The sequence below is a fragment of the Nanorana parkeri genome, unplaced genomic scaffold, assembly GCF_000935625.1.
Source record: "Nanorana parkeri isolate BGI_ZX_2015 unplaced genomic scaffold, ASM93562v1 scaffold76, whole genome shotgun sequence".
In the NCBI taxonomy this organism is placed as follows: Eukaryota; Metazoa; Chordata; class Amphibia; order Anura; family Dicroglossidae; genus Nanorana; species Nanorana parkeri.
The window spans coordinates 1,575,414-1,588,276 of NW_017306344.1; the positions used below are offsets into that span (position 1 = coordinate 1,575,414).

The window sequence follows — 12,863 nt, forward strand, 5'->3', positions numbered from 1 at the left end:
TGCTTATTGTTTTTTTTTTTTTTTTTTTTTTAAATCAAATAGGGCTTTCCTGGACCACCTGGATTTCCTGGGCCACCAGTAAGTACAAATAAATAATGAATGATGATCATTGTTCTGACTACCCCATACTGATAAAAGTTGAAATCTTGTTGCTTGGAGGCATGTTTGTACACTTTGCATTTCTCATTAACTATGCCCCATAGTGTGTTTACATGCTGTAAAATGCTGCATAAATTGTAACTAATCTACATATAGAAAGTGAGGACTAGTATATTTTATTCATATTATTTAGTTGCATAACTTCAAGTGATTCGCAATATGCATATACTAAGCATAATATATTGTTTCCAGCATTATAACATGAACTATATGAAGATCCTTCCTTTGTGAGGTTCAGATATAGGACACATATATGACATAATCACTGATCAGTAGAGTCTACAAAAGATGTAAGTAAATTCTTACTTAGTAGGTTTGGAAAACTGAAAATTTATTTTTTTTGTTTTTTTTAGGGACCCCCCGGATTCCCAGGAAAGGCAGGACCCACAGGACCACCTGGGCCTCCAGCAGAAAAAGTAAAGCTATGATTTTTCATATTTCATAGAGACTTTGAAACTTTTACTTATACTTTGAACCGGTGATTTAGCCTTGCAGAGTAAAACAACATATTTTCTTAATTTCATCCCCTCCCTGACAGAACATACCCTCTCTTCATTTCTTGTTAAAATCAGATAGCAGCACACAGAATCTCTTTCCATGTCACAATTCTTCTGCAACAGACAAGTCATTCTGGCAAAGTCCAGAGTTGCAAAATTGTAATTCTAGGCCTCAATGAAGCTCAGTTCTAATCTGCACTTTAGCAGTTTCCCTGCTCCTGGTTGATTATTTCTGCCCCTTCTGGGATATCTCTTTATTTTCTTATAAATGAGAAGTGGTATTGACCATTGGTGCCTTGCTCTGCTCTATCCACCAACCATGACTTTGTTGAAGAATATTCTGTACCTTTTTCAGTTATACCATTCAAAGAGGATCTGAAATGTGGAAACTGTGCCCAAAAAATATATACAGCTATAACTCTGTGGGCCTGTGTCTAGCAGTCACATATACTAGGAAGTGCAGTGCAATTTGTTTGTAGGAATTCCAGATAAAAGGTGCATTTTTCAGGGTACTGCACAATAGGCACAATTAAAATTTTCTCTAATACATAGCAGATTTTCACTTTTTGAGTTTAGTTGCACTTTAACAGAATATGTTTTGTTGTCATATACGAACTTCCCAAAATCGTAATTCAATATCCATCACTCACATTATTAGCATTTGCTTAATTTCATCTATACCAATGAAAGCAAATAAATGTTGTGCCTTTCAACTTCAGTTGCCTATACGCTCACGTTTACTGTCTAAGACAAAATTGCGAAATCATTTTATAAATCAGCTATGCATGCCATGCTAGGTGTATTTAAGTAGATACTCTTGTGCAATACAGAAAGATGCTATATTGGTCTTGTTCAACTTAAGTAATTTATGTTTGTACTGTTTTGCAGGGTGTTGAAGGACAACGTGGCTCTCCAGGACTTCTAGGTCCTACTGGTCCTCCAGGACCTCCTGGAATGCAGGTGTGTATGACCCACTTGTAAAGCAGATGCTGTTTTTGTAGAAACCTTTTACCCTACTAACTCCTTGATTTTGTCAGGGTCCACCTGGAATCGAAGGACTAGATGGAAAGGATGGAAAGCCTGGTGCTAGGGTATGTACCAGATTTATATTATGAATGTTCCAACTCTATTAGTACCTAGATTTTAATTAAAAATGCTTTTCTGCTGACACAGCTTTTCTTTTGTCACAAAAATGTGACATAACAAGAGTGGCGCTAATGCCCTTCTGTATGGTCTTCAGCGTACTTAAAACTCTGCCACCCTTGTCTTAATCCTAATGTCACTGTGTATGTAATAGATATAATTCTGTAACATCAGTTGCCAATTCAAAGGCACATTGCGTCTTTATTAGATGCGTTGACTATGCAATAGATTTTTGTAAAATAAAATAAAAATTGTATATGAATAAAGATTGGTCTGAATAAGTTAAACACATACATGGATGCTGTGTTTATTTGTGTTTTATTTAGTTGTATTTACTGCATTTACAGTGTGTTATAAATACCTTGTAATTAGATTTTATGTTTTGCCATCTCTTTTTTGTTGTCTGCCTACAGGGAGAACCGGGTCCACCAGGACTTCATGGACTAAAAGGCATCCCAGTGAGTGAAAACAATAATATATGTTGCATTAATACAGTTGTACTGCAACTGGGACTCATTTAGTTACCGTTTCATGTTTAGTAATCTTATTCTTGAAAACAGATTTACTTATTCTGGGTATTTATTGGAGCTCAATTAGTTTTGATGTTCTTATACTGTCTGACAAATAGAATGTTTTAGTTTATAATGTATTGTTTTAAACTAGGGATTTAAAGGAAAAACTGGACATACAGGATTACCAGGAGCAAAGGTACCAATTTCACATTTGTCTATTCTAATAACAACTTAGAAAACACCCATTGAACAAGCTCTCACTGCCAACTTTCTTTGTCACAGGGAGACTGTGGACCGGCAGGACCACAAGGAAGTATTGGTCGGCCAGGAGCAGAGGTAGGTGAACGAATTTCTGAAGGATATGTTCAAATGTAATCCTAACCCATCAGCCATGTTGTCATAAGGACCAGCCCTCTCCCATAATATTGCACTGCTATGAGCCATAGCAATAAAGCAGTTTTACAGCTTTTATATCTTCCCCATACACCTTACTGATAACTTTAGTTAAAACATCAATAATTGTTTAAAATGTGATTTTCTGTCCAAAGGTTGCAATCCATTTGTTCTTCACATATGACAGTCAAAATGCCTGTTTCCATTATTTAGGGTGATCCTGGTCCTATGGGTCCACAAGGACGTCCAGGTCCTCCAGGACATATCGTAAGTGCAGGAAAATTATTTATGCTGGTTTAGCACTATTACTGTAGACTATATAATATATTTGGTATCTTTTTATAGGGACCTTCTGGAACACCAGGACAACCAGGCCCTTCTGGACCTCCTGGAGTTGTAAGGCCTTATAATGTAATACGTTGAAAGTAAAACACTGTCATTTATATTCAAACTAACCTATCTGTGTTTATTTTATGCTAGGGCTTGAAGGGAGACAGAGGCTCCCCAGGTGAACGAGGTCTTATGGGTCTTTCAGGAGAACCAGGAGGCCCAGGACATCCTGGACCAGTTGTAAGTACCCTATACATTTAGTAAGCAGTGAGCATTATCAATTAACCAATCACTGTGTATAAAACAGAAAAACAAACTAAAAGGTGCAAATATAGCAGAAACGCAAACATTGTGTGATAACAAAGAGAAATTTAGTGACTATTACCATTGTAAAATAGTCACCTACCCAAAAATTCTATTTGACTATACCGTATATACTCAAGTATAAGCCGAGTTTTTCAGCACATTTTTTGTGCTGAAAAATGCCCCCTCGGCTTATACTCGAGTCAGCGTCTCGAGAACTTGCGCTATATTATTTTTTTCTTCTTACTTACCTCGCCGAGCGTTGCGTCACTGCAATATGTAGCCCTGTACTACGGATTATTTATCACTTTTAATGTTACGGTATTTTTGATACCATATTGTTAATGTTGACCCCCTTTTCCACTTACAGAGCTAGGTTATTGTTTTTCTTTGAAATAAATATTCATGTAATTTTATTGGTATCTATCTTCATTTTGTACATTTACCAGTAGCTGCCTCATTTCCCACCCTAGGCTTATACTCGAGTCAATATTGGTATATATGGTAAAATTAGGTACCTCGGCTTATATTCGGGTCGGCTTATACTCGAGTATATATGGTAATTTATTCTTGCTATAGTTGTTTGCTCTGTTCCCACTAACCTACATTGCTTATAATGTACAATAAATTAAAAATCCAACAAGGCGAGAGGCATATGTGCAGGCTAATGAACTCAAGAGCAAAGATCTCGTCATAGGTTGATTGAGATATAACAAACTGCTATAAGATCTCGTTTAAAGTATACCTTAACAAAAAGGAAAGCTGTGGTCATAACAAAAGAAAAAAGCTAACACCAGCAGCAGGTATGCAACAGCATAAACTGTCAGTACATAGGAGTTGCTGATGCTACAAGAGCTAATTTCAGAATTGCCCTGAGCTTAGTGCAACCTACCCACAGCCAGTACCCAGATAGCAAGCAATTGAGCTGCAAGTTTGAAAATGACTTGCTAAACTATTGCAGACTTGCCAAGCTTCACAATTTTGTTGCACAATTACAGCAAGTCTGCATTGCAAGTCTCCAGATCAACGTGCTTTGCAAAGGTGCTGTTGCACTTGCCACCTTTTCTTCCAGCGAAACCCAAACACTCTAGCGACGCATGAAAATGTTTTTGGGAGAATGAGTCGTGGCTTATTCATATGTAAATAGCATCACCCATTCATATGTAAATATCACAGTCGAGACTATTTTCAGTGGGGGGCCAGTAGCCCCTATCTTAATTTTGGTTGCCCCTGTCTGCCTGACATCATGTGTCCGGGTTTCAGCTGCCATGAAGCCCGGACACAGCATTCAAAACTCGAACTGTCCGGGTGAATCCTGGACAGGTGGCAACCCTACTTGCAGAGCTCTTGCTAAGACCTGCAGGACTCTTGCTGTAGACTTGCCAAGCAAATTTGCTACAAATTCAAAAAGTGTCAACTAGAACTTGTGCTGCAAGTGCTCTGCAAGTCTACAACTTGGCAGGAATGTGTGCAGCAAGTTAACAAGAATTACAATTTAACCCTGCCACAAGTTTGTGGCAAGTTATCCTTGCTATCTGGGTAGTGTACATACATGAAGGGACCCTGCCTGGTCCCGAAACGTTGGATTATGCGATATGTGTGACGTTTAGTCCAATTAAATGGACATTTTTTGAATTTCATTTGCTGAGTGCTGGTGATTTCTATCCTTCATTGACTGTTGTGCACGGCACCATCTGGGATTGTCACTGCGAGCACCACTATTGCTACTTGGACCGGAAGTGCTGTAAGGAGTGCAGGGGGACCTACTGTTTTCTGGTGCCTTTGCCATCTATCAGAAGATCCAGGCCTTGTTTTGATGGGGGGTGGTGGAATACAGCCATACAGACAGCAAGCATGATATGTGCAATAAGCTGCAAGACCATACTCTCAGAATTACTGGAAATTGCTTCAGTGTGTCCCTGGATGACACACAAAATCCCATGCAAATAGTGTCATTCAAAAATGGAGTATTTGCATAGGCTTGGAAAAGCCCCTTTTCCCCCATTTAAAACATGACAGCAAGTTGGCCTAGTGGTAGGTTGCTCAGACACACCGCAAGTATGGAATGGGAGTACCTTATCTCCCTATATCCAAGAAGCTAGTTGTGATGGTGTGTTACAGTGGTGCAATGAAAATGGTTTTCTTTTACACAAATTGTGTGTTTTTGTACCTCATGGGGAATGGTATACAGAGGAACTGTACCCTAGATGTTGTGCTCAAAAAGAGGCAGGCAGAGGGCAAATGAATAGTCACCAGTATGGTCTCCCTTTAGCTGATGTTCCATTTACCCCATTTCCCATTTACCCCAATAACTGACTTACCAGTACTTGTTTTGCACAGTGTCTCAGTGTCTCTGTGTGGAGGCAGCCATCTTAGTAGAGGCAGTGTTTTGCTTCCTTATGTCAGAGGCTCCAGCAAGGAAAACAGTGAGCAGCAAAGTAGAAACATCACCAAATCCCACTACAAATCTCCTGAGACTAGCAGTCACAGGCAGCCTTCTCTTAGATCTCACACTGCAGATAAGGAGCTATGAGCTGTAGTCATGAGAGTTCCTGCTTTAGTTCAGCAACAATTACAGGTCTTGTTCCCTGCCCCAGCCTGTGACTGGACAGTGAAATGAGAAACAGTACACTGGTAATCTTATCTCACTGCCACTCTGCTGTCTCTTCCTATCAGTATGCTTGTTACAATGCAGCACCACTGAGTGGCTCCCAGTGCTGCTTTTTCCTACCCCAGTGCGGTTGTACATGTAATTGCAAGTCCAAAGTCAAATTTGGGTGCTCACATTTAAACAAAAAGACATTTTAATGATGTATTATTGAGTACAGAGCTGCATACATTTGTGTATTTACATCTGCCTAGAGTTCAGCTTTAAAACAAAGCATCTCTCTAATACACTAGGAAATCAGTTTTAGATTTTTTTTAACTGGACATATCTTTTTTTGTGTTTGACATTAGGGTGAAACAGGAGCAGATGGAACACCTGGGAAAGAGGTACGTAATGCTACATGCTTTGGCCTTCTGTGTGCACATATGTATTCTCATTTGCTTGTACCTTTGCTAGTACTCCTCAAAAAGCTACTCTGGACCTAAATTTCACTCTTACCATTCTCCATGTTTGATATAATATATTATTGTATTATAATCTCAGAAACCTGTATAAATCTATATCTATCTGCAAAATAGCTGCTGCATCAGTAGCCATGTTTACCATAATTGGGATCATGTGCACGGCGAAGCTTACAATGACCAACAATGAGCCTCTTCCACACACAAGATCCACTATGGGAGCTTACATTGAGATTGGACCACCTTTCCGGTGTCTGCAGTAGCTTTTTATGTTTTTTTATGTCACAAGCAAAGGACTGGATCCTATCATTTGTTGTTAGGAAAAAAACTGAAGAATGTTATTATGGAAGAATTTGCTTCTTTTTAGAACAGCATACTTTTATGCATAGGTCTAATTATGAGACTCCTGTACATTCATCAACCTAGTGAGTCCATTGCTAAATCGGAAAACATTGCTAAATCAGATGTTTTTAGTTCAGAGAAATAGAGAAAAAGGCCTTAGAACATATTTGTTTTGGATAACAATCACATTATAATGACATTTTACCACTTGAAAATCAGTATGGCAAATTTATTTATCTGCTTAGAAAAAATAAATGAAAGACTGTCCTTCTGGAATTCATTGCCTCAGAGGTGATTGGGATAAGGATTTGGAGTACAAAGATGAAAACATACAGTATATTACATGTGTAGTCCTGTGAAGGCTTCTGCAACAAGCATTATTCCTGAAGATTAATCATAGTAAGGAGATTATGCTGTGCAGCTGACAAAATAACAGGCTGCCTCTCATTTAATTCAGAATCAGTGGCATTTCATTAAACAAAATGCGTGCTTAAGTTGCTAGCTGTATCTTTTAAATCAGCCTTGATGTAATGATAGATTCATATTTATTTGAAGTGGATATTCGATATAGACTTGTATCAATATACATCTAACAGCCAAAATATTTCAGTAATTCAAAACACAGCATTATGGTAATGCAAAAACCAAATTGGATTAAACCAGTTAACATAATTTCATTGTAGCCTTTTATAAAGTCGGTCAGTTTATTTGTTGTAGCATTCATGTGATTCTTTGAGCATTTTTTTGTATTATTGAGGTAAATCTTTGGTGATTTATATGGTTCAATGTGCATTGTGGTGCACTGCATGCTATGTTTTTACCTGTATATAACTACAGAAAATCAACGATAATACATTGTTTTATGTCCGCTTATATCATATCAGGGCTCTGCTGGAAAGCCTGGCATGCCGGGAATACCTGGAGAAAAGGTAAATAAATTATATAATTTGGCATCTTGTGATTACATAGGTTATTGGAGATTAAGCTATTTTGTATTATATACACTTTTACTATAGGGTGAAGCTGGTGCTCCTGGGTCTGCAGGACCTCAAGGAGAGAGAGGAAGACCAGGGCCGCCAGGAGGTGGCTATGGAAAAAGTGAATCTGTTGGAATTGTTGGACCAAGAGGACCTTCTGGAGAGAGAGGATCTACTGGCTCTCCTGGTCCACCAGGTACACCAGGAATTCCCGGAACTCCTGGAACAATGGTAAGAGGAGAGAAGAAAAACAGGGTCTGATATAATATGCTGTTTTCTACAACTTACCAATACTTGAAAAAGACAAGTATTCAAAAATAAATAATATGTATGGGATTTTAAAGCTTAAAAAGTTATTTTCATTCTATCTATCTATCTATCTATCTATCTATCTATCTATCTATCTATCTATCTATCTATCTATCTAATCTACCTATGTATCCTAACAAATTGGAGTATTTATTAAAAAGCACAAAAGAGGTTTTAATAATTAAGGTTATGAAATATTTAGAGAAGACACAAACGTATCTAATAAGCTTATCTAGTTGATTCAAATTTCTAATTAAAAATGTATTCTCAGTAGTGAAGTTATCTTCACTTTGCTGCTGTGTTAAAACATACACCATGTATATCACTAGAGATGCTTGGGGATTCTTGGAAATTTACTAAATTGATTGAAATTCCAAGTTTGCACCTTACATCTGGCCTTTCAACAATATGAACAGCTACTTTTTATCTTATGTTATAAATGCTCTCTAGAATATGTCTACTAAACTGTGTTATCTAAATACTAGGCGGATCCCATAAATTACGATGATATTAGAAGGATGATTCGGCAAGAAGTTATCAAGATCTTTGATGGTATGATTTTAAGGCTTACATATTGTGTAACTGTAATATTCTATTGATGCAAAGAAATATAAAACAGATATGTAGAGACAACATAGGGCAGTCTTTTGCTATGCTAATTTGCATCTCCTTACTAATTTTGCAGAGAGAATGGCATACTATACCACACGCATGCAGATGCCAGTAGAGATGGTTGCCTCACCTGGAAGGCCAGGTGCACCCGGCAAGGATGGGTCTCCAGGACGTCCCGGAAATCCAGGTGGGCCAGGTTCCCCTGGACAGATTGGACGAGAAGGAAGACCAGGAGTACCTGGAATGAGAGGTAAAATAAATGTAGAGAGAAGATCAGAGATCAGTATTTCAATATTAAAGGAGAACTATGGGGTTAAGGCTTTTCCCCATAGTTCTCCTTAGGGTAACGGGAGGACACAAACTAGCGTCCTCCCGTCACCCTAGGCTCAGTATACAGCGAGCTGTAGCTCGCGGTATGCTAAGACGCCGCAGCTGAAGCGGATCCCAACAATTATGTCTGCATTCATCCAGCTGCGTGACTGACAGCTGGCTCTGCCTACCTAGAGGCAGAGCCAGTTGTACCCGCCCCCTCCCCCATCCGTTCCGACAGTCAGCGCTTGCGGATCGGAGCGGGGAATCCAGCCCCTCCCCTGTCACGGCTCTCTGCTCGAGAGGTGAGCGAACGCCGGTATGTGTTCGCTCACCTCCCGATCTACTGAGCTGACCTGTGAAAGTCTCATTGTCACAGGTTGGATGGAACTATGAGGTGAGTGAAAAGCACTCACCTCATAGTTCTCCTTCAAACCAAATTGAGCCAAAAAATATATTTTTGCTTTGTTTGGCCATTGGTTTGCTGAATTATGTGCCATCTTTGTAAAAGTCTATTATCATAATAATTTGTGTCTCCACTACTGCCCACAAGGTCAAATTATTTTGCCTGGACTTAACAAAATAATTAGAGTATTTAGTGACTGTGAATAATTATGGAATTAAAAGGACCATGGAAGAGATAGAATCTAGCATTAAATTTGTCTTGTCAGCAGACATTTATATTTTGGGTGAACATTGCATTTAGGATAGCATATGGTCCTTAATCCACATTTGAAAAGCACTGAATTACTTTTCAAAAGCAAACATGCTTTATTATTTTACTTTCAGGTGAACCTGGACCAAAAGGAGATAGAGGAAACAATGGAGTTGGTGTCATGGGTGATGTGGGCCCAACACCTGGAAGGCCAGGTGCACCCGGCAAGGATGGGTCTCCAGGACGTCCCGGAAATCCAGGTGGGCCAGGTTCCCCTGGACAGATTGGACGAGAAGGAAGACCAGGAGTACCTGGAATGAGAGGTAAAATAAATGTAGAGAGAAGATCAGAGATCAGTATTTCAATATTAAAGGAGAACTATGGGGTTAAGGCTTTTCCCCATAGTTCTCCTTAGGGTAACGGGAGGACACAAACTAGCGTCCTCCCGTCACCCTAGGCTCAGTATACAGCGAGCTGTAGCTCGCGGTATGCTAAGACGCCGCAGCTGAAGCGGATCCCAACAATTATGTCTGCATTCATCCAGCTGCGTGACTGACAGCTGGCTCTGCCTACCTAGAGGCAGAGCCAGTTGTACCCGCCCCCTCCCCCATCCGTTCCGACAGTCAGCGCTTGCGGATCGGAGCGGGGAATCCAGCCCCTCCCCTGTCACGGCTCTCTGCTCGAGAGGTGAGCGAACGCCGGTATGTGTTCGCTCACCTCCCGATCTACTGAGCTGACCTGTGAAAGTCTCATTGTCACAGGTTGGATGGAACTATGAGGTGAGTGAAAAGCACTCACCTCATAGTTCTCCTTCAAACCAAATTGAGCCAAAAAATATATTTTTGCTTTGTTTGGCCATTGGTTTGCTGAATTATGTGCCATCTTTGTAAAAGTCTATTATCATAATAATTTGTGTCTCCACTACTGCCCACAAGGTCAAATTATTTTGCCTGGACTTAACAAAATAATTAGAGTATTTAGTGACTGTGAATAATTATGGAATTAAAAGGACCATGGAAGAGATAGAATCTAGCATTAAATTTGTCTTGTCAGCAGACATTTATATTTTGGGTGAACATTGCATTTAAGATAGCATATGGTCCTTAATCCACATTTGAAAAGCACTGAATTACTTTTCAAAAGCAAACATGCTTTATTATTTTACTTTCAGGTGAACCTGGACCAAAAGGAGATAGAGGAAACAATGGAGTTGGTGTCATGGGTGATGTGGGCCCACCTGGATCACCAGGTAAAATTTAATTTAATGTTTTGTTATGTTAGTATGTAGAATTGGTTAAGACTAGCCACAGGAAAATGAATTTGAGTTACTAAATCAAATGTATTCATGCTTCAGGACCACAAGGACCACCTGGATATGGTAAATTAGGGCCACCCGGTCCAATGGGACAACAAGGCATTCCAGGTATACCAGGACCCTCTGGGCTAAAAGGTAACACAGGCAAAGACGGAAGATGCAACCCCTCGGATTGCTACAATATGATGTCTGTACAAGAATATCAGTCAAAGAGCATGAAAGGACCTGGTCGATAAGCTGTCCCATTCCACAGACTCCATCAACTGTCCCAGTGGATCATCTTTAGAGAGTTTGCCCTTTCTTCGTTACAGTGACCAAAAACATGCTTCTCGATATACTGATCTCTATATATTGCTCCATATCGAGAGGCAACATTTTCTTGTAAAGAATGGGAAGCATATGTCCATGCACCTTGTATACTTTAAGTTCTTCTTTGTTCAACCCATTAGGCTTTGTATTCCTTGGCTTTTTTATTTTTCATAGTTTTTCTAATTCCTACATTATTTTGTAGCACTTTAGTAAACTGTAAGATCCCTGTCTGTGACAGACCAGAATGATACTCCACAGCCTCATCAAGTCATCAAAATAATATATGATCGGTCAGGAGTTTTATAACAGAACTGTTTCTTTCCAGTCTTGGTCCCTAGCATGATAATTTTTCACATTTTCCATAACTGTGATATGGATTCCACTTTATCTTGTCTAAGCTTTGAGATGAGGACTATTTTTTACATTTTACTCTTCTCTTATATATACAAATCATTTTATACTTACAGCTATGTCCTTTGTATGAGATGTCCTTCTTCCTGTATTTCTCTGCTTTGTATATTGGACTTTCTCCAAACCAAATATCCATAGCATATATTTTACCATACATTTCATTTCAGGAGTTTGTTGCAATTTTTCTATAAAATTGTCTTAATTTATTCTGCTGACTGTGTCAGAAACATCAAGAATACCTTGTTATTATCTTTTGAATCTCTGTATTTCTTTCTTTGACGGCTATTGCTGGGTAATTTCAATAACATGACAGTTTTTGCTATTCAGCATATTTGGTTTTCAAACTGTACAGATGTCATCTGAGTCTTTTACATCCATTGTAGCACATATTTATTAGATCATCACTCTATTGTTTAACTTTCAGAAGCTGATGTAGAAAAGTCACAGACAGTTGTGAAAGTATAGTTTGCTTTTCATTGCCTATCATCATCATTTTTCAAATAAGATGGGTGGTGGCGATCTTCCTTAAAAAAAAACAGGTGTTTGTTAAAGTGACCCTATTGTAAAATTAATATGACAGAAAAAGGTTGCCCCCTGAAGAGATATACTTACCTTTCTTGCCGTCCACACCACTAATCTTTGCTCTCTTCGAGGACTATGGTGCCCGGAAAATCATCCTTAGCCACACACTTTGGAAATGTCAGATTTTTGGTCCCCCGCCAAGTGCTGTCATATCTTTAGCTGACCCCCTACATCAGTGCAAGACACATTTTTGATGCAGGGCCTGGTGGAAGGAACCATAGAGAATAGGATTCTCTGAAGCCTAATAGCTCTTAAATAAAGTGAAGGTCAGTGGTGCAGACAGCGTGTCAGATAAGTATGACATCTCACAGCGCACCCTTCTTCTCATTTTTAATTTTGTGACAAGATTACTTTTAGTTTTAAAATAATATTAAGGAGGAATTCAAATGCAAACAGCTACATACACATTAGAATCTGTCTCTAGATTTATGTTTTAAAAAGGCCTGCTTGTATATAATACCCATATGTCCCACCACCAATATTTGCCCAGAAGTGTTGTTAATACTGAAGATATTTTAACCACCATAGTCTTCAAGATCAGTAGTACCAGCAGCAGGACAGGTATTATTATTTTTTTAATTCCTTAATTTAGCTTTAGTCTTTAGGGGGGAAACCAAATAAATATTATAGAATATA

The 12,863-nt window shown here is 38.9% G+C and overlaps 1 protein-coding gene across 1 annotated transcript in view; it reads left to right on the plus strand.

Annotated features, from left to right (window-relative positions):
• The window catches only part of COL16A1 (collagen type XVI alpha 1 chain), a 165,973-nt gene extending 154,070 nt beyond the window's left edge, over positions 1-11,903 (plus strand). Inside the window, exons 48-64 of the mRNA XM_018576760.1 lie at positions 43-78; positions 513-575; positions 1,545-1,616; positions 1,694-1,747; positions 2,213-2,257; positions 2,463-2,507; positions 2,594-2,647; positions 2,918-2,971; positions 3,050-3,100; positions 3,185-3,274; positions 6,296-6,331; positions 7,633-7,677; positions 7,765-7,956; positions 8,520-8,586; positions 8,720-8,896; positions 10,782-10,859; positions 10,965-11,903. Of these exons, the coding sequence (XP_018432262.1) occupies positions 43-78; positions 513-575; positions 1,545-1,616; positions 1,694-1,747; positions 2,213-2,257; positions 2,463-2,507; positions 2,594-2,647; positions 2,918-2,971; positions 3,050-3,100; positions 3,185-3,274; positions 6,296-6,331; positions 7,633-7,677; positions 7,765-7,956; positions 8,520-8,586; positions 8,720-8,896; positions 10,782-10,859; positions 10,965-11,161 (1,356 nt within the window). The 3' untranslated portion in view covers positions 11,162-11,903. The remainder of the gene's footprint in view (positions 1-42; positions 79-512; positions 576-1,544; positions 1,617-1,693; positions 1,748-2,212; positions 2,258-2,462; positions 2,508-2,593; positions 2,648-2,917; positions 2,972-3,049; positions 3,101-3,184; positions 3,275-6,295; positions 6,332-7,632; positions 7,678-7,764; positions 7,957-8,519; positions 8,587-8,719; positions 8,897-10,781; positions 10,860-10,964) is intronic.
• Positions 11,904-12,863: the final 960 nt, after the last annotated feature.